The following is a 22,660-nucleotide window of genomic DNA, read 5'->3' on the forward strand; positions in this document are numbered from 1 at the left end:
TGAAAAAAAATCTTTGTGATAGTTATGGTTTTTACAGAGTTTCTGCAGCTCTATAGCTGTACAAACTTTGTGACATAATGTGAGCATCTGACTATCTGAGAGCTCTTTATGTCTCTTTAACCACACAGTAAAGATACCAAGAAGCAAGGGCCTGTCCCCATGACACCGCTTTCATTTCCTCCTTAATTCACAGTAGAAGCAGCTTTAAATTTATATTTAGCTCTTCCAATTTTGAAGTGATACTTTCCACCTTTTGGGACAACTTTTGTTGTGGCTGTATATTTTCACGCTTTCTCGGTTACGTGGTTGTTGGTACAGGTGGGCTGGGATTTGTCCAATTCACTTAGCCACTGCAGGTTGCTTCCCTCTGGTTGCTAGGCATGGCCTCCATTGAGGCTCCATCATTCCACTTTGATTTGGAATCCAGGACACATAAGTTTCTGCAGAAGTACCCTAAACCAGAGGTCTCCAACCTTGGCAACTTTAAGACTTGTGGACTTCAATTCCCAGAATCCCTCATCCAGCAAAGCTGTACTTTTCCACACCGGGCCACCTCAACGAAGCTATCAAAGTGCTGTCCCGGTGTCTGGAAGCCGTACAGGTCTGGATGGGGAGAAACAGGCTCAAGCTCAATCCCTCCAAGACAGAGTGGCTGTGGATGCCGGCACCCCGGTACAGTCAGCTGCAGCCGCGGCTGACTGTTGGGGCGAGTCATTGGCCCCAATGGAGAGGGCGTGCAACTTGGGCGTTCTCCTGGATGGACGGCTGTCTTTTGAAGACCACTTGACGGCCGTCTCCAGGACAGCTTTTTACCAGGTTCGCCTGGTTTGCCAGTTGCGCCCCTTTCTAGACCGGGATGCCCTATGCACGGTCACTCATGCTTTCGTGACATCTCGTCTGGGTTACTGCAATGCTCTCTACATGGGGCTCCCCTTGAAGAGCACCCGGAGGCTCCAGTTGGTCCAGAATGCGGCTGCGCAGGTGATAGAGGGAGCCCCTTGTGGCTCCCATGTGACACACCTCCTGCGCAGACTGCACTGGCTACCTGTGGCCTTTCGGGTGCGCTTCAAGGTTTTGGTAACTATTTTCAAAGCGCTCCATGGCATTGGGCCGGGTTACTTACGGGACCGTCTACTGCTACCGATTGCCTCCCACCGACCCGTGCGCTCTCACAGGGAGGGACTCCTCAGGGTGCTATCAGCCAGGCAGTGCCGGCTGGCGATGCCCAGGGGAAGGGCCTTTTCTGTGGGGGCTCCCACCCTCTGGAACAAACTTCCCCCAGGACTTCGCCAATTTCCTGACCTTCGAACCTTTCGCTGCGAGCTTAAGACACATCTATTTATCTGCGCAGGACTGGACTAGAATTTTAAATTTTAAATTTGGTTTTAACGGGTTTTTATTATTTTACTGTGGTTTTAATATTCGGCCGTATTTAATAAGTTTTTTAAATTGGGGTTTTAACTTGTACTTATATGTATGTTTTACTAGGCTGTAAACCGCCCTGAGTCCCTTGGGAGATAGGGCGGTATAAAAATATGATTAAATAAATAAATAAATAAATAAATAAATAAATAAATAAATAAATAAAATAAGTTGAAGTCCACAAGTCTTAAAGTTGCCAAGGTTGGAGACCCCTGCCCTAAACTATGCTAGATCCACAGTTTCCTCCCTCCCAAAAGCCCAATTGACAGGTCAAACATACAGCAGAGGAGTGCTTTGTGTACTGGAAAGTAGCACCTCCAATACCTGCAATCAGTTGGGCTATTTTGAAAAGGAGTCACCTGTTTTTAAAAAAAACAAACAAACAATTGGCAAGGCACAGGCATGGAGCACTTCTATATCTGTGAGTCACCAACCTAGTAACTTTAAAACTAGCTAAACCCTCCCTCCTAGATCGCTATCTACAGTTCCACACTTGTCTAAATGCATATTAAGAGGTGATTATGATTGCTTTTCCTGATGGCAAGTTAAGCTTGGTAGGAGAGGAGATGAAGTCAGGGAAAAATCTATCAATCCTTTTAAAAAAAAAAATCTTTAAGAGCAGCACTTGATCTTGTGATAGAGGCACACTAGAGCTTGGCAGTTGGGGCTGCACAAATTATGCCAGCATATGTTTTGCTAGCTCAAGAACTGGAAAAATGCATGTGAATGCAATCACAAAGAAGAACACTTAGTATGCATATGCCACTTGCAACATGCCTAGATGTTCTGGTTTGGGAAACATTTTCTTTTCCACTTCCAAACATCCCATCACTACATTTGCCCAATCTTTTCTAAAATCTGTTTGGGAAGATCAATATCTATGATAAAAGCGCCACCTATCTGTGATATACTTCCTATATTATTCTTACCCTCTTTGTCAGAGGTCTCCAACCTTGGCAACTTTAAGCCTCGCGGACTTCAACTCCCAAAATCTCCCAAATTCTGGGAGTTGAAGTCCGCCAGGCTTAAAATTGCCAAGGTTGGAGTCCTCTGCCCTATGTGTTCTGTTTGGTTCAGACTTTATTATTTATAAATCTTGGTCTTTAGTATAGCATGAGTCACAAGCCTAGCCATTGAGTAGGTGATGCTTGTGACCAGGTCATATGTGTAAATGTCACAAAACCAGAAAGAAATGGACTTCAGACACACAGATTCTCTTTTGGGAGACTTTTCTTATCTTCTATCCTGGTGGCCTTCATTTCTCATCTGTAGTGAAATGGTAGTTCCATTCTGCTAAAAGTGAAAAGTGATGGAATATTAGAGCTAATGCAATGTGCCTTTACAAGTTGAACTTACCTAACCTGTGACCCATTGGGCCATTGTTGAGAGAAAGATTTTGCAGTCTGATGTGACCAGAATGAACATTAAATGCTAAGCCAACTATATTGTTTTACCCCAATGTTGGATGGTCCCATGATTATCTAAAAAGAGTGTACAATTATTCTTCATAAGTAGAAAAATAATTGTAGTGGCAAATGAACTTCAATAATATATCAGTATTTACTAATCTAAACAAATGATCAGCATGATCACGGGTAGGCAAAACAGCAGTGAGAGCAGGGATTACTTCCAACTTCCTGCCGACTTCCCCGTTGAGTTTCCTTGTGGGAAGCTGGCAGCAAGCATCAGAAATCACAATCACTTGACTGCAGGGATGCTACAACATCCACAATTTTGCAAATAGAACGGGTCTGAATATTGTAGAAATTTCAATTCCACAGGAGAAATAAGTTCTGGGTTTTTTTTAAAAAAAACATTTTTTTTAAAGTTAGCAGATTTTAAATACCTTCATTTAAGAATTGTTGCAATTCCATGCACCATTTCAGCTAACTTGAGGGAACAAACAGACAAACAGATAAACACAAGAGTTTTAGTACTCTATAGATTCATTGAGGTTCTAAGCAGTGGTGAAATTCAATTTTTTTTTACTACCGGTTCTGTGGGCGTGGCGTGGTGTGGCTTGGTGGATGTGGCAGGGGAACGATACTGCAAAATCTCCATTCCCACCCCACTCTAGGACCAGCCAGAGGTGGTATTTGCCAGCTCTCCGAACTTTTCAAAATTGCTGCTACCGGTTCTCCAGAACCTGTCAGAACCTACTGGATTTCACCTCTGGTTCTAAGGATATAACTCCCTGATCTAAACCATATGCACGTACAGCATACAGAGGTAGAAGGATCTCTTATCTACCTCCCTCTCTACTTCTCTTTGTGATATGCAAACTGACAAACCTGCTCTAGAGTTAAGAAGACTTTGTTGATTTCAGATTTGATGTAGTAAACATTCAGAAGTTGCAGAAAGCAAATCTGAAATTAAAAATTTTTCTGTTTGTTTTTTTTTGTGTGACTCTTAGGAAAAATTTACCCCTTGCAGACTTGAAAACCAAAGACACAGAAATGCTAGCCCCACTATCTTGTGTACTGAATTATTCCTTTTTCAGCATGGAACAGATACTGTGGTTTATTTTACCAGTTAGGTGTAATGCACACCAATTCTCCTTTTGTTCTCAGTTTTCTGTCCAGTAATAATAGCTGCCATATTGTACTTTCTTTTTTTATTTCCATTTCTCACATTTCTCCCAGTGGATGAGTTTTCACTCTGGTGTATATTTCACGAGCTGGTAGCATTGCTGCTGCCTTACTGGAAAACATAGAGCAGCTATACGTTCATTGTGGGGTCATCTGGCATTTAATCAATTTTTCACTGGACCTTGGATTAAGATAACACATTACTCCAACTGGATAAAGGAGAAATAGCTTACAACAGTTGTACCTTTGCCTAGCCAATCCTATGCTCTTGTTTTAGAAGTTATCATTTTTGTATCTAGATATATTTAAGAGCTGGGTTAGGTCTGGTTTGTATGAGGGCTTCTGAAATTAGGAAAGAAAGCACTATGCATTTCTATTTAAAACAACCCAGTCTCCATTAAGGTTATGCCTCATCTGATTTTGTAGTCTCAAAATATGGTTTTAATATTTCCCTTTTTTAAAGCTTCAGGAACCATTCTTATGACTTTTTTTTGTTTTGAATGTTTCTTTAACAATTTTAAGGCTTTGTGATAAGTTTATATTGCTTATTATCTAATGCAGCCCCTTTCTTAATAAAACTGTAAGATAAATTCCACCTGCTGTATCATTATTGCAAGAAAAGGGGAACATTGCTACTCACTTATCATGTGTCAGCTAGCTCATAGCCACACCTTCACCATATTGACTTTATCATCTTTTCATACACCTTGCAAAAATGTACTTTTGGCTATGCTGTTCTGTCCGAGACATACTCTCTCCGCTTTTTCCCTCCCACTGAATATCTGTGTTTGTATTTTCCCAGATGGATTAGCTGTATTTTCTGATGATAACCAGTCCATGCTGTTACTAAATGAGTAGGGGGTTATTGTCTCAAATTGTGTTTTTGTCCACCATGCAGTGAGGCTGGCGTGTTTTCCATTTTTGTAAAAGCTTGTATAAGAGTAATACGATGATGCTATGGTTATCTACAGAATGGATATTTGATGTGTGATTATATTGTTGATGGCAATGTTAGAGCCTCAAAAGGAACATAGACATGTGGATCAGCTCTGTATTACTAAATGGCAATTGACTCAACAGAGATGCAGGCATATAATTGTGGAAAAAGAATCCACATCACCTTTTTCCAACCATCTGGAGTGAAATAAATGCAGAGCGGGTGTCACAATGATGTGTGTGTGTATGTACCAAAATAGCTAGAATACCAGTGGGGATTGGCACCAAAATAACTAGGTGGGGATAGGCTGAAAGCTCCTGGGGATGAGTGAACTGATTGAGATAAGTATCTCTCTGGGTATAGTCTTCTCAGAGTACAATCTATGATACTGAAGTTAATTCAGAAATGAATTAATTGCTCATTTCTGTGGGAGCTGATTAAGGATCTCCAGTATTTGTTTCAGTTGCTGAATGTGCATGGGCCATCAACGCTGGAATTCATTTATGGTTATGGTTATGATCTGCTACTATTGCATATTAGGCACTTGTAAAGATATTTGCTTATGTAAAAGATAACATTTTACTTGCTTAAGTAAAAGATAACATTTACTCAAAGAAGCACTTATTTGGGGTTACTGATTCATTATGTACAACCCTAGGCAAGAAGACGTTATAATGAGGCTTCATTATTAATTTCTTTTGCTGCGTTATAGTAGTTCCATATCTTTATGTTAGTATAGCAGATACTGTAGACTTCTAGTGACCTCTCTAAATGTTGTAGCAACAGCAGCAGCTTCACAGCTACAGAAGTAATTTATGTGTTGGTATCTGTGATAAAGTAGTGTTTTCCTGTATTAAGGCAGAAAGACTAGAGGCCAGTGTTTGTGTTATAGCAGATGGTTCACGCTAAAATCATAGGAAGAACAATGTCATGCACAGTAGGCTGTAAATATTGCCTTTTTCCAGATTGTTGAAGCAGGGACAAATGCTTTGTCAGATTGCTTAATCAGAGTACTTTGTCAACTCAGTCCATGTGGATATCTGAATGTCCTCTTGATGGGTGTGTACAACCTCCTCGGTGTATTTTTAGAGGGAAGGATGCAGGAGTGTCCACAGGCAGAGTAAAAAAAGTCCAGATGGTGGCCAGAACCATGTAATTGAAAACTCGCCTTTTTAATGTGTTGTGACATAAGGGATAGCACGTTGATTGGATATTTGCGGCCCCATCTTGATTTTTGAACTTCCCCTTGCAAATATCTGGAAGGATAGATCCTTTCTGCAGAGATTCCAGTTACTGTACTGTCACTACAAAATGAAACAGGTTTCAATTTTGCAGCTAATTGATCTGTTTGAAATGTGGACAGAAAGCTTCCTTGCCATGTCGCTTTGAATAGAATAGAATAGAATAGAATTTTTTCTTGGCCAAGTGTGATTGGATACACAAGGAATTTGTCTTGGTGCATATGCTCTCAGTGTACATAAAAGAAAAGATACGTTCATCAAGGTACAACATTTACAACACAATTGATGGTCAATATATCAATATAAATCATAAGGATTGCCAGCAACAGTCATACAGTCATAAGTGGAAAGAGATTGGTGATGGGAACGATGAGAAGATTAATAGTAGTGCAGATTCAGTAAATAGTTTGACAGTGTTGAAGGAATTATTTGTTTAGCAGAGTGATGGCCTTCGGGAAAAAACTGTTCTTGTGTCTAGTTGTTCTGGTGTGCAGTGCTCTATAGCGTTGTTTTGAGGGTAGGAGTTGAAACAGTTTATTTGTTTGAGGATTTGAGGATATGACAATTTGAGGATATGACTTCTCCTACTTCCTTAACTGTATACGATATTCATTTTAAAATGATGTTTCCAGCTGACAAAATATTTCTTGGCTTTTTTCCTCAGACTATTGACAAGTAACAGCAAAGAAATCTTTTGAATCTTTAGATACAGGCAATCCTTGTTTTACGACTACAATTGAGGCCAAAATTCCTGTTGTGAAACATTTATTGAGTTTTGCCCCGTTTTACGACCTTTCTTGCCACAATTGTTTAGTGAATCACTCCAGCGGATAAGTTAGTAACATGATTGTTAAGTGAATCCAACTTCCGCATTGATTTTGCTTGTCAAAAGGGTGCAAAAGGTGATCACATGACCTTGGGACACAGATCATAAGTATGAACCAGTTGCCAAGCATCTGAATTTTGATCACATGATCATGGGGCTGCCACCATAATTATGAAAAACCAGTGGTGGGTTGCTCCCAGTTCGAACAACTGGTAGTAATGGCGGTGGGAGGCTCCGCCCACCCACCCTGATGTCATCACTGACAATCTGCGCATGCGCAGAAGCTTCTGTGCATGTGCAGAACCACACATGCGCGTGCCTGTTGCGAACCGGTAGTAAAGATAAGTGGAACCCACCACTGTGAAAAACATCATAAGTCTCTTTTTTCAGTGCTGGTGTAACTTTGAACGGTCATTAAATGAACTAAGGTAAGTTGAGAACTACCTGCATTAGATTTCAGTTCTCAACAATTTTGATGAAATGGAAACAGCATAGTTTCAGCATAGGGCATTGTTCTTTATTAAAACAAATTACATGTTTTGTTGGTTTATTTTAACGATAATCTGTTAAAAGAAATCTTTGATTGGTGGGGTTGATAGAAGCTGAAATCCAGCCTCTGGAAGGCAACAGTTGCATCCTGCAGTCTCCTCTCCTATTGGAAACATTTCAAGCGGAAGGATGAATGAACAATGAAACTGGAAAGTAGAGTGGTCCCTTCGTCCGTGTCTTCCGAGGGGCAAAGAAGCAGCCAAACTTTGTTTTATGGAGATGCTGCCCTTCTCGCAGCAGATTAAAAGGACGAGATCCCCCAACCTGGCTGGGCTGCCTATCCGGATGCAAAAGCAGGTTTGGGAAGCTGCTGGCGGCGGCAGAGGCGCAAGAGGCTGGCCGGGTGGGTCTCCGCATTCGGCGGCAGCGGCGGAGTCCATCGCGTCTCTGCACACCACCAAGCAAAGCGGAGCCCGGCCCATTTTCCTCCGGGGAAACTGATGCCCGGGTTAAAAAAACAAAAAAGGCGGAGGCGGCGTTTTTGGCGCGTCTTTGTGCTTTTTTTTTTTTTTTTGCTTAGCGGGGCTCTGTCCTGTCCCCCGGAGAGGGCGTGGCAGGCCGAGAGTAGGAAGCGCTTAGTAGACGAAAGAGAGGGAAGAACGAATTCTTAGTCCCGCCCCGTCCGATCCGCTCGGCTCCGCCATAGGCGGACGATCCCGCGTGGGGGTTTCCATGGAAACGCCGAGTCGCTAGGCGCCCGGCTCATGTGTGGGAGTCTCGCTCAGACCTAGCGGGGACCCGGGGAGGGAGGGAGAAAGCCCGGGAGGGCGGAGGACCCTCGGGCCGGCCGGCCGCCGTCTAGAGGAACCGGTCTTGGGCTGGCGGTTCCTTTACTGAGGCTCCTGCTGATGGACGGCAGCTGGCGCCTTCGAGGGTAAAGGATGGGCTGGTCCTCGGAGGCGGGCAGGCAACCCGGCTCTTGGAGCTTAATCCATCCGGTGCCCGGGAACGCCCTCCGCGCCCCTCCGGCCCGGAGGTCACAGATTGCGTGTCCAGGAGCCACGTCCAGCTGATTGGAGGACCCCAGTCTTCCGGTACAGGAAAAGGATTTGAAAGAGGAGCCGGCCTGGCAGGGCTCATCTTCCACCGGAGAATCCTTCCAGGAGGAAGCCAGTCTTAAGGGCTGGTGGAGCTTAGCCGGTTGCCATGCCTTGGAGGATTCCCGGTGGAGGTGGTGGCGTTCATCCTGCTCACACCTTCCCTTGTCTCTGAGGATGGGCAGTGGTGGTTCCTCAGGCAGGGAGGAGCGGCTGCCATCAGTGGCTGAAGAACAGCTGAGTGGAGGGGATCAGATGCTAGAGCTCTCTGGGCGCCACCTGAGGAAGCTGCCGACGCCGGTGTGTGCCCTGAGCACTCTGCAGAAGCTCTACATCAGTGGCACGGGGATCACAGAGCTGCCTGACGAGATTGGGGGGCTACAAGAGCTGCGCATTCTGGCCCTGGACTTTAACAAGCTGGAGGAAGTGCCTGAAACCTTGTGCCGCCTTCCCCACTTGACTCGGCTCTATCTGGGCAGCAACCGCCTCTTTGGCCTCCCTGCGGAATTCTGTCAGCTCAAGACTCTCCGTTGCTTGTGGATTGAGAGCAATTATTTGTACCACTTTCCCCAGGTTCTCCTCCAGATGCCCGAACTGCAATCCTTGCAAATGGGAGACAACCGTCTCAAAACCTTACCAAGTGGCCTGCCACGCATGAAGGGTCTTCGAGGACTTTGGTTGTATGGAAACCGTTTTGAGGAGTTTCCAAATCCTTTGCTTCGCATGAGTCAGCTTCACATTCTTGATGTTGACCGTAACAAGCTGACTGAATTCCCTGACTTGAGTCACCTGCGGAGGCTACGGCTTTTCTCCTATGACCATAATCCAGTTGAAGCACCACCCAGTGTGGCTGACACTGTCTTTGTAGTGGGTGAGGGAGCACAGGAATTCATGGAGGCTAGGGAAGAACGTCTCCAGGCTCTTCGACAGCAGAAAGCAGAAGAGCAGGAAGAGAATGAATCTGAAGTTCTACAACCCAATATGAAAAATGATTCTACTGTATTGGAGGAAGAGGGCAGCTTTTCTGCTCTGGAATGCTCTCCTGAGGAGACATGAAATATTAGTAATGGCATGATTGCTGCTAAAGAAATCTAGTAGGTAGGGATAGGTTTTCAAATCTGCAACTGGCTTGTAGAAAATTTAAGAGCTGGGCACTCCCCCTTGTCTCAGGAGTTGCAGTCAGGCAGGATTGTGGGTAGCAGATGACTAAAGTACTTGATAGTCCCTTGTAAAGAACATTGATTACCTATTCATCAGAAAGCTTGTTGTCTTCTTATTCTGAATGGAATCATGGGCAGCCTCTGCCAAAATGTCTGTAGTGCTCTATGGGTAATTTTGTGTTCTGTCTAATCCTAGGGCACAACTCCTTAATTTGAAGTATCTATAATGACCACATGTGGCTGACAGAAACAGAATTTCAGATTGATGTTCTATTTGCCTAGCATTGTAAAGTGAATCTCAAAAGCAAAACAGGATAAAGCCATTTTTTTTGTTTATTCCCCAGTCCATCTCCATAATAATTAACTTTCATCATCAAAATTTTAATCCTATAACTGGAAGTAGACTTGGACGGAAACCTATTCCTTCAGCTGTTAGGTTTCAGAAGAAGCTCAGGTGAAATCCTTGATTGTGCATAGAGCTATTTGTCCTGGAAAAGCTTTGCTTCTATTCTTTGTACAGCAGGAAAAAGGGTCATGCATTACTCTGTTGCTTTCCTGGACTTTCTATTCCCTTAAAGGGGCACAGAAGCAAAACTGATATGACCTTGGCCACTGCAGATTTGCATGGATCTAGAACCGAAGAGGGAGGCAGCCACAGGACTTTTTCTTTTATGGGAGTGTGACAGGTTCATTCTCCTGGGGTCCTTCGGGCTAGATTTGTATTAAATCTAAGCAATAAAAGCCCGTTAGAGAAGAGAAGGAGGGAAGGGCACACATTCTCAGGGAGATCGCTACAAAAGCAGGAGACCAAAGGTGTGAGGTATGGCTGTTTTAAAGAGAGTTGTAAACGAATGGCGAATGGAATCATGTTTCTCAGGCATCCTTGTTACATATTTTAGAAATCCTGCTTTTGCTATGTCTGATCATGCACTTTTCTCTGTTTTCTTGCTTCTGACATGTTTTTACTTCCCCTTTCTGATTTCCTTTCTTCCATAGTTATCTGCTGCTGTCCTTCCCTGCCTCCCTTTTCAGAATATATTTCTTTGTCAACTATGTTCAGTCTTTCTCTGGACTGATAGCACTTTGTTCAGCCTCAGTTGTAATATTTCTGCTGGCACAATATGGTAGCCAGCATCAACAAAGTTAACGTCTTTGTCCTGGATTAATTTTAGCCATATAATGAACATCTATGCTATATTTTGTCTTATTATAATTTATTTTTCATTAATATATATATATGAAAATATATATCTCCCCCTTCATTCTATTGTTGTCTTTTTCTGACAGAGAAAAGAAGAAAGGCTGTCTTTTCAGTGTTGTACAGTGATACTGAGTGCAATTATCAGCTTCACCTTTTTTCCTTTTTAATTGGTTGCAACCATTTACATGGCATGTTTTCACACCCTTGTTAGGCTAACCATCTAATCATTGTGCTTTTTTGTGTGTGAGAAATCTCATACCATAGATGTTCAGTCACACACTTAAGTCATTCATATGCAGCTTCTGCCTCATAGCCACATGGTGCTGTCATAATTGAACTACACAGTAGCAATTTTTGTTGGCTTCCATATCCATTTTTAGCATCGCAGTGTTTACTGCAGTAAGTGATGCCATATGTTTGAAATATTAGTTCAATAGTTGAACTGCTGGAAGATTTTGTCAAAGCAGACAATAGATTTGGCATGACGTAGGTTGCCACCCAAACTAGATCAGTATTTACCAAACTGGTGTTTTCCTCTTCTAAGAGGTTCCGTACAGTGATTGTCTCTGTATTTATTACAAGAATTCAAAAGTGAGAAAGAATTCATTTCTCACTTTTAAGTGAATTTTCATCATGACTGTAACCAGCTCTGTACTTGTGTAATAACCCTAAGAACTTGAAAACATTCAGATAATTAATGACAGCTTTTTCTCAGTGTTTAAGAAACAGGACCTCATAGACCAAAAAGTTTTGCTGGATTGGTTTCTAGAATGTTATTTAGCATGCCAGAGGAACTGAAAAACATGCTGGCTACAAACTGGTGACGGTTCATAACATGTGTCTTTCAGCATTAAGAAGGGTTCATATTTGGCAAAGTTCTGCTTCCTTGGCAAACACTGAAAAAGTAGTGGGCTGGTTAGCAACTGAAAAATGCAGTAGAGAACGCAAATACTTAAGCCATGGAAAACTAAATGGGCAGGGTCCATGGAAGAAAAATATTGAGTGTGCTGATGATATAATGTAATTATGAGGAATGGATGGAATTGTGTCATCATCTTTGAAAAACACAATCAGGGCTGTCCCTGTCAGAGACAGAGTGAGGCCTCAGATGACTGATGCTGGTAGGAGGAACAGCTGTTCCTCTGCCATTCCCTTTGTTGAAAAACATTTGTACAACTTGGCTTGTTCTTCATTCTATGCTAGCTTGCTACCCTCAGGTGCTATTCAGTTACCAGTGTTAAAGTTGTATTCATCTGCTAAACGCATTCATACATCTTAACATTTGCCTTGAGTAGCTAAGACTTGGGTTAGCATCAAACTGAGGTTTTATTGCACTTCAGGCAAATGCATTTTGTCATTAGGACAGGGAATTTTCAAGTCTTGACAGAGGTTGGAGAAGGGTCTCTGCAGCAACCAGCATCCTGCCGGAGTAGAGCAGGTGGCCTACTGTGCAATACACTACAAATTATATAATAATTGTCCAACTGTAGCCCCAGGAAGGGTTGTGAGAGCCACAGTAATCTCTAAGCACGTTTTCTTATTTCAAGAGGCTGTGACCCAGGGCTCTTTAGTAATACTAAAGAACTGGTTCTCTGCAGTTAGCTAGAAGTAGAATTAAATATTGTTCTTATGGCAGTTAATAGAAGATTGACTAGCAAAAATCCTTCTGTGATACTTCCAATGAGATTCTGATTAACAAAGAATCATTTCTAACTTTAATTAGAAGCTTCCCAGGTGTAGCATCAGTCTCTAATTGTGATCTGTTCATAGCATCCTAACTATCCCTTAATTAATTGCCTTTCCCAACAGGATGGAGCTTTAAGCTATTGGTTTTTGGTTTCCTTGAAAAAATATTATGCAATCATGCTACTTTTAAATTAAAAATTTAAAGAGAAAATAATTAAAAGAAAATGATATTCCTGATAGAAATTGGGGTTGACTAATAAAAAAACTAAAATCAGTAACACTTTGACCACAATGAACAGGAAATAATTAATGGCTACAACTACTAGAAGAAGCTTTTATTTAAAATAAAAATAAATTTAACTTGAAAGATGCGGTGGTATTTTATTCATTGAAAAAAATCAGTGTTAATTTTATTGTCATTTTCTGATTTAAAATTCTACTACTTAGACCTGCAGAAGATAGGAACACAACATAGAGAACATTGAGTTGTAGTGGACTGGCAACAGCATCTGAGTTCACCATTAAAAGAAAGTGGAAGAAGAATATCAATTCTTTAAAATTTTACACGTTTTTTAATATTGGTTTTTTTTATTGTACACCACTCTGATTCCCTCTGTGAGGAAGACAAGCAGTTCTTCAACATGATAAATAAATAAATCTTAAAATAACTTAGTTGGAGACATAAAATAGTTATAATAACAAAACCTTACAATTACGAACTTCATTCATATTTTCCTGATCATTAAAAAATGAGCTAGAATTAACTAATTCTGTCTTAGAAGGATTTTAATTCAGAACTGGCAAATGTTCAGGGAAAAGGTGATCCGGGTTGAAGGTAAATTCATTTCAGTGTATTTGCTGCTTCACTTTGATAAATGAGTAAACTTAAGAGGATGCCTTTAAACAATCCCAACACCTACTAATTTGGGTTATTAATCTTTTTGGTGGAAAATACACATTTACCAGAAGAAATTTTAGTTAAATAATTAGGCTAGAGAATGCGATCACTGGCTGTCACATCTGAAATCAGATATCACTTGAATGTGCAAGTAGATCATATTACTTGTTACACATTGCTAGGTCATATATAACTTACAATTGACATGCACATCTATATCTTTCATATGTACTAGTTCTATATCAGGTATCTTTTACCTTTGCTGTATATTTTCCCTACCCTTGGTACTTTACCAAAGATTTTGATGAATCTACATTCATCATCGTCTACATCAGTGTTTCTCAGTGCTGGTTGGTAAATCACACATCTTGCTATTGCTGAGGTTAAGAAACACTATTCCACTGAGCTGCTAAGCAGATAACAAAAGAATAATACAAAGTTAGTTTGTCACGATTTGTCTTTGACAAACAAATGCTGGCAAAAACTAGCATTTCTATTCAAGTGCTCATAAAAATGCTGCTTAATACGACCTTATCCAATAGAGATGTCTAAACATCTCTATTGGATAAGGTTCAATACACCCTCCTCAGTCCCCTTTTTGGAAAAGAGAATGACATTTGATCCCCTCTAGTGTTCTGGGAACCCATCAATTCTCCATGTGTTCTGAAACATTTAGGATGGTTCTGCTCTTACCTGTGCTAATTCCTTCAGACTCCAGGTTGTAATTCATCTCGCTCCAGAGACTTAAATTCATTTCAGTTAGTTCCTTCCTACTACCTCCTTGTTTATGCTATGTTTTATTATTCTCTTACTGACATAACAATGACCACTTAGGGTTCCATTTCTTTTTTGAAGGAAGGCAGATGCAAAATAGATTTTTAAAAATATTACCGTCTTGCCACCTCTTTATCACAGTGAACTTACAGGTGCAGTTAAAAATCTTGGTATCTCTCCACTTTTTCCTAAAGAAGCCCAATTTGCTGTGAAATAAGTTGGAAGCGACACAAGTTAATGGCATCTGCCATTCTCTATTACATAGTTCATAGGGCAAACACTTTGCTTTTGATGTATGACTTGACATATTCCTGTAATTAACAAAACAAATGAAAGTGGCATATGCTTAGGATCTAACTCAAAAATTAGTGGTATTTATGTAGAAACGAGTAATATAAGTTGGCAATTATATAACAATCCCCCATGTGTTTCAAATGCAGCTAATTTAAACTGGCTCTGGTCCAATGAAATCTATATAAATGCAGTGTTTTGAACATTTGAGACAGCTTTATCAATGTGCTTTGAATGACAACAAAATTGCTAGAGTAAGCCCATTGCTTTTGCAATCTGTCACAACCATTCTTTAGCAGAAATTTGATAGACAGAGCATGCCTGTGTAGATTATTTTAGATTTAGATAATATTGTTCTTTAGTCTTTATAAAATATGTGGCTTGTGACTATTCTTGGATGAATAGTACAGGAATAACTGACCAAAGGATAGTCCTGAACAGGACAACTCCATCCTTTGAAACAATAGAATATTTGGGAAGAAGATTCATTTATGCATTGCTTCCTTAGACACTTTGTTATACAGGAATACATTTTTACAAATGTATTTGTAAATACGAAACACATTTTTAAAATTTATCCTGTAACCTCCAGCACTGCATGAGGTTTCCTGATCACTGAAGCCAATTTAATTATATCAAAGTTTCAGGAACTACAGAATTCACAGGATTTTACAATTACTTCTCTAGCACACCTAATATTCAAATCAATAGTGAAAGTCACAAACTAGATTGACCAGATCTGAGCTGTAAAAATCCAGATGACTAAATAGATGCAATTTTTTTTTTAAAAAAATATTGCTATCTGGTTGTTGTCTGGATTTTTTGCAACCAAGTTTTGATTGTTTTAGCTATTCTCAGCTACCCATTCTTGATAGCCTTATTCTCACAGCTACCCGTTCTTTAGCGGACAAATGAAAAAGCAGCACTTCCTGGTTTTGAACTTCCCAGATTTCATTAAAAGATGTTCTGTCTTTTTTTATCCGATAAGTGGGCATGCTTTCCTCCAGTCTTATGTAACAAGCGATTCTTATAATTATGCTTACATTGTTTCTATGTTTAGATGCCTGCATTTCCTTTGCAATATTTGAGATGATGATGTCAAGCACTTGAGGGAGGCAACCCACCAGGTTTTTTGGAAGATATTTATTGCTAATAAGGTACAGTAACAGAAAACCTGCCAAAGCAATTCTCCAGCTTGATTTATACCTGGTATAATTAAGGAGCAAGACTCTTTCTCACATTTTCTTTCTCTGGACCCTGGAATCATTTCTGCAACAGCCCTGCTCCTTCTTATAATGGCAGTGCTTTCTTCTTGGTCTTCCCAGGTCTGTTGACCGGAGTTTTTGGTGGCCCCCAGCCACCTGCCGCTGCTGGAAAGCAGCTGGCAAAGAAGCCTCCCAGGCCGCCGAAAAGTACCGGAGGTTGCAGAAAAAGCTGCTGCCGTCACCACCATGTTCTTCACGCATGTGCATCCCATTGGACTTGCAAAGCAATGGGATGCGTGTGCACGAAGAACATGGCGGCGACAAACATGGTGGGCAGGGTGAGCGAGCGATGACTGGGGGACCGGTTTGGGGGTGTGGCCAGCTGGCCATCGCTACCGGTTCAGCGATCTTGGCCAAATTTCCACCAACGGTTTGCGTGATTTAGTGTGAACCGCCTGAATACCACCTCTGATGCTAATGTGATTTTAAATACGTGCAGCTCAAATACAATATCAGCCCAGTAAAGATCTACCTTGGGATTTCAATAGATCTCATTCCAGCGCGATTCATTGTTCTTGTTATTCTGCTTGCCCTCTTATCTCTCAATATCTGTTTCTGAATAATGTTATCCTTTTTAAGATGGTGTCTTCTGCCTTCCAAGTTGACCATTGTTTCTTAGAGAGAGAGAGAGATCCTTCTTCTCTTATTAGATCTGTTAAGGGCTGGTTTGTCCTTTTTGCACTTACCTTGTGGTTTGATATGAATAGGATTTCCTATGTGGCTTCAGTAGAATCCTGATACCAGCCAGCCTTTTTACCCACATAGTCATAGTTCTGTGGTAGGTAATACTTTATTACAATCTGTGATCAGCTACAAAACATGTGCTGCCTAATCTTTAATCAAATAAGAGAAAGAATGTAGTGTTAATATTTTTAATAGTACTTTGAAAAGAAAGTAGTTATTAAACAATGCCTAAGGATGTTACTGGAGCCTTCTACCGGTATATACCAGTCTGAAAAATAATATACCTCTTTTGACCTGTCCATTGTATGTGTTAAAAAAAATGATGTATCAGCTGAGCATTCAAACTTTAAAAAGTGACATCTCAAAAATAAATGTCCCACTCACTATTTTACTAATTTGACATCACCATACTTGTTTTGAAGGGTAGGGTTAAAATTGCCCTTCAGGACTGTTGAGGATAAGATGTTGAACCAAGTTAGACAGAAACTCTTTTTGTTTATAATGTTGGAAAAGTAGCTATCAGATGTTACAACACTTCTAATATTTCCTATTTTGAAAATGGAAAGAACTATGTTCAATTTTTTCTAGAGATCAGTATCAAATACCTCTTTTCTGATAGCAGTTTAGAGATTGAATCAAGAACAGAATAAAAAACCCACAGTTACACATAATTTCTTCAGGTTTTTTTCCAGACTTCAGTTCATTAAGAAATATTAAAGTCACCATGGATCCAAAAAAAACCCATTTGTTTGTATCCAAGCATAAGATTTGATAGAAATGAGCCTAATTCCAGATCCAGGGAGACCTTTGGAAGATACTTGGGCATCCTAAATGCAGATCATAAAAATTTTGGTTAGTGGCCAACAGGCCTTATACAGATTTGAGACCCATATAATAACATTTGAACTGGGTATGTCTAGTTTAATAAAAAGAAGGACTAGGGGAGACATGATAGTGTGTTCCAATATCTCAGGGTTGCCACAAAGAAGAGGGAGTCGGGCTGTTCTCCAAAGCACCTGAGGGTAGAACAAGAAGCAATGGGTGGAAACTGATCAAAGAAAGAAGCAACTTAGAACTAAGGAGAAATTTCCTGACAGTTAGAACAATTAATAAGTGGAACGACTTGCCTTCAGAAGTTGTGAATGCTCCAACACTGGAAATTTTTAAGAAAATGTTGGATAACCATCTGACTGAGATGGTGTAGGGTTTCCTGCCTGGGCAGGGGGTTGGACTAGAAGGCCTCCAAGGTCCCTTCCAACTCTGATGTTATGTTATGTTATGAACCAATACATTAGTTTTAAATGTCATTACAAATGTTCCTTGCTAAATTGCCTTGTTTAGCAACCAAAATTATGATTATGTAAACATACCAGCTTTGTGACTAATCCCTGCACTTATGGCTCTTGTAGCATCCAATGGTCATGTGATTGCCATTTGGCACCTTGCAGTTGGCACATATTTATGACCATTACAGTCTAAGTCATGATCACATGTTTCATTTAATGACTTAATGGGAAGTGATCTATCATGGTCACATGATTTTCTGCTTAGTGACTGTGGTGCTTAATGATGGAGCTGCTGGTTCCAATTGTGGTTACTAAATGAGAACTACCTGTAATATCTAAAGATCACCCTTAGTAGAAAAGAAGCTGAGGCTAGGTAGGCCTGGTGCCTTTCTGTGCTATTTCTATTTCAGATTTTTATTGATGTATGCTAAATGCCCAAAGCATAGTAGGTGATCCTGACATATTTCAAGGTCTTGACCTACTCTATATTATATATATATTACACTACCATTTATGTCTGTGGCTCACAAGTCTGAAAAGAAAACCTTCATTTTTTTAGGATTTATGGCAGCTCTTGCCTCAACCTGATAAAAAATAGGATGAGAAACACTGAAAAAAATGCCATCTTACCAGCATTTAGAAGCCTGTCTATAGTTACTGACCAACATAAGGTGTGAACCTTGTAAATCATCAAGTTAATATAGATGTTACACAAGTAGAGATGCACAATGCAAGCTGCCTCAACCCCGTTGGGTTGGAATCTGATCAGTTGCACTGCTTGGATTATTGAGCCTGACCTACAAAAAAGTGGTGTTATGGGAGCAAACACCAGAATAAATTGCATATCACTCCATCATCTCCCATAGTCTTTCTGTGAATCAAGCCAAATGTCATTGAAACCTAAAACACTACATACCGTAAAGGCCTCTTTGTAAGATATTCCCAGCCCTGCATTCATACACAGGTTGAATTGTATCAGTTTTGCTCCATGTTCATAAGTTCATGAACCTGGTGTAATATCCATTACATATCTATTTATGCAGAGATATGGTTGGCTTTGTGCACAAATGGTTACCATTTAGAAGATTAGCAATCTACTTACAAATGTGCTTTTATGCAATGATACCCAGGCCTGAAAAAAAAAAGATCCAGTAAAAAAAAAATCAAAAAGAAATGAAGGACAAATATACATTTCTTGTCTGCAATGATTTCCCATTTCTCGGCTCCAATGGAAAGGTCAGAAACCTGCAGAACGGGTTCTATAACTTTAAAGATCCTCCTTGCTGGAATACAGCTAAGCAGCGCTAGAACTCAAAAATACCAGCAGTAGAAAAGGTATCAGAAAGAGATCTGGAAACAAAAAGCATGTTAAGGAACTGAAAGAAATAACATCAGGATAGTTTGGGGCTGCACTGCGTTTTATTATTATTAAACATTGCAGTGCTTATCTTAAGAAATGGTATTTTGCAAACTTGATGAATTTTTGTGTGTGGAATGGTCGTCTATCCATATCTGAAGAAATAATGATAATACTTATTTACACTTTTATTTTTACATCCTAGTTTTGTGCAGTATCTGACTGAGCCACATTATACTGGGAGGCAAGCAGTTCCATTGATTAATCATTCTCACTGACAGAAAATTCCTCCTTATTTCCAACTTGAATCTCCCTCTGATGAGCTTCCACCAATTGCTTCTTGTCCTGCCCTCAGGTGCTATGGAGAATAAATTGATATAAGAAAGGGTATAGTACACTAGACTTCGTGTTTAGAACATGGCCAAGAGACACATATTAAAAATGTGGGAACAGGAATAAGTGTGGGAAACAAGGTTTTTTTTTTGTTATTGTTGACTGAACCTTTAGTATAGAATTGTAGCTTGGGCTACATTAGCTGTGGTCTAACTTGATCAGTGAGGTAGCAATGGGTTCATAAAGTGAAATGTGATGAACCAGCTGGAAAATTCATGCCATAGTTAATTCCACACAGATATTCATTTTTAAATATCATATCAAGATTTTTAAACATAAAAAACGGCCATACTACCCTGAAAGCGCCCGATCCCATCTGATCTCGGAAGCTAAGCAGGGTCAGGCCTGGTTAGTACTTGGATGGGAGAAACTACTATAGATAATAATCCCAACTCTAAAAGACCATCCACTATCATAAAAAAGAAGGCACAAGAAAGCCTAGGAAAGATGCAAGGAGATGATAGATATGTTATTGAATTCTTTAGACTCGTAGAATTGTTATTTGTTTATGTTTTCTACTCATATCTGATGTAGCATTCAGCATTGGAATGAGCATATTGAAATCCTTGAAAAGTTTTTCATTGTATAGGGACTACTAGGCTTCCCTTCACCAATCATGTTAAATATAATGAAAACATAGCAAATGTTGTTTAAAGTAACTTGTGAGTTAGAAACCAGGCTGTCATTTTCCAGGCTGATGTTCAAGGTAGGCCAAGTTAGGAAACTGCAAGAACTATTGGCAGTTTATTTTATTGTTGTGGGGTATAATAACATAATCTTAAAAGTCCATCAGAATGTGTCTCTGTCCTCTTTTCTACCAAAAAAACCCCAAAGCTGTGTTATTGGGAGTATTTTCCTCATCCCTTTTTTTCTTTTCAGGGCTAAGCTGACATTTACTTAATGGTTCTGGAATTCCTTTTTTCAAGACTATCTCCATACTCTTCTGCACCTAAGAAACTTAGTAAGGAAGGATCTGGATAGCACTAGGATGGGAGTCCTCCAGGGAATACCAAGGCTGTAGGTTAACCATGAAGTCAAAAAGCAACCCAGAAGAAGGCAATTGCCATTTTTTTCTGTTGCCAAAAAAACTGCTTAGACAACTCCACGAAGTTGCCAAAAACTGAATGCAATGTGGAGGACATGCTATTTTACTTTGTCCTGTCCAGAGCACATTAAGTCCAATGGATATTCTACACTTCGATCATTTCCTTTCTCTGTCCTACGGTGGTTATTTTTTCTGGAAAAATGGTGGTCCCCAAGTGGCCTCAAAAGCTTTCAGGGAAAGTGCTAAAATGAGATGACTGCAAAGAAATCAAATCCTTCCAACCCCACCCCGCCCATCCTGTCAGAATTAACTCTTCCATAGCCCCCTCTCCCATCCTTCCAGAACCGATGAAACTTCTTGGACAAGAAGCGAGAGGTCTTCTTCCTCAAGGAAAAAAACCCAGTCCAGTTGTCTTTTGAAAAAGCACCTTTGAGACAAAAATGGTGGGTGCTTTCCATTTTTTTGAGGCAGTTTCCCTAGCTTGATAATCACCTGTTCAGTAGGTATAATTTGACACGGTATTTAGCACTCTCTTGGGGGAATCTACCGTAAAAACAAGCGGGCTATGCCGTTGATATGCGAGTCAAGTATAGAGATGGGTGGCAGCACCTTAACACAGTTATCAGCTTTTCAATCTCAAAGCAAGTTTGGGGAACAGGAGATTTTTTGAAGGGGGATGCAGAACGCTGTGGGAGAACAGGGCTACCTCAGCAACAACCAAACGATCTGGCTATTTTGCTCCTGCAGTAGCCTCATGTCCCCAATCAGTCCTTGTTTAGGGATTGCTAAAGTGATCACTAGGGACAGGCTCATCCCTCGCTTCCCCACCCTAGTCACCTGACTGCACTGCAGACAGAATGAGTCAGCATATACAGCAGATTGTTCTTATTTTTAAGCCGCCATTAGTTGCTGTTGTGTACGTGGAAAACATTGATACAGCTAACCATGAGTTCAGGTCTTCCTCAGCTCATGCTTCATGAGCTGAGGATGAGTTGAAGGCAGCATCTTTGGGATATATAGAACAAATGAAAAGGTATTTCCCGGAAAAGTCTGTATTGCAAAGCAAGTTGGGAAAGCTTTGCCTGTTTTTTTTTTCATTGCCCAGCGACTTGGACAGGTAGTCCTTGACTGAACAACCATTCATTTAGTGACTGTTCAGAATTACAAAGGCCTGACAAGAGAGACTTACAACTGGTTCCTGTACTTACGACCATGGCAGTATTCCCATGGTCACGTGACCAAATTCCTGTGCTTGGCAACTGGCATCTATTTAGGAAGGTTGCAGTGTCCGTAGGTCACATGATCACTATTTATGACCTTCCCAGTCAGTTTCCAACAAGCAATGGGGGAAGCCAGATTTATTTAACAATGCTGTGATTCTCTTAACGACCAAAGTGATTTGCTTAACAACTGTGGCAAAAAAGATCACAAAATCAGGTGCAACTCACTTAAGAAGTGACTTGCTTAACTGTAGAAATTCTATATTCTCAATTGTGGTCATAAGTTGAGAACTACCTATAGTCCACTCCTCAAAAAACTTTTAAAAAATGCCTGGCCCTATTTTAAGAGATTTGTATAGGTTTAAATCTAGTAAAATAACCTCTTTTTTTTGTAACTGAATTGATATTATTGGCAAAATGGATTTCCTTTTCTTGGCTCATGTTAAAATTTTACTCGTTGATGCCTCTCTTTGAGGCATCATTTGAGGGCATGCGGGGAAGGGGTATTGCCACCATGCAAGTGGGTGTTGAAAGTCCCTCTTTCTCTTGTTTATTTAGCATTTTTTCCATCTTCTGTGATCAGCAACTGAAAAAGCTATTTAGCTACCAATGCAAAGTTGTCTTTAGAAAGTATGTTTTTGACTGGAAAATAATATGTTCTGCTAAATAAAACTTTGCTTTCCACTGATGGGCAATCTACTTCGATTATTATTTTCTAGTTTACAATTTTCAATCACCATCTATCTTTCTCCACCCCCATCATAAAGCTTACCATCTTGTTATATGCAGAGGAGAAATAT

At 40.3% G+C, this 22,660-nt stretch overlaps 1 protein-coding gene across 1 annotated transcript; it reads left to right on the forward strand.

Moving 5' to 3' along the window:
• The first annotated feature begins 8,777 nt into the window (after window positions 1-8,777).
• On the forward strand, window positions 8,778-9,656 carry LRRC10B (leucine rich repeat containing 10B). Its single transcript, XM_058174269.1, has one exon. It carries the CDS (start codon window positions 8,778-8,780, stop codon window positions 9,654-9,656), a length of 879 nt encoding a protein of 292 aa, XP_058030252.1.
• The last annotated feature ends 13,004 nt before the right edge of the window (window positions 9,657-22,660 follow it).

This window comes from Ahaetulla prasina, chromosome 1 (genome assembly GCF_028640845.1).
Source record: "Ahaetulla prasina isolate Xishuangbanna chromosome 1, ASM2864084v1, whole genome shotgun sequence".
NCBI lineage: Eukaryota > Metazoa > Chordata > Lepidosauria > Squamata > Colubridae > Ahaetulla > Ahaetulla prasina.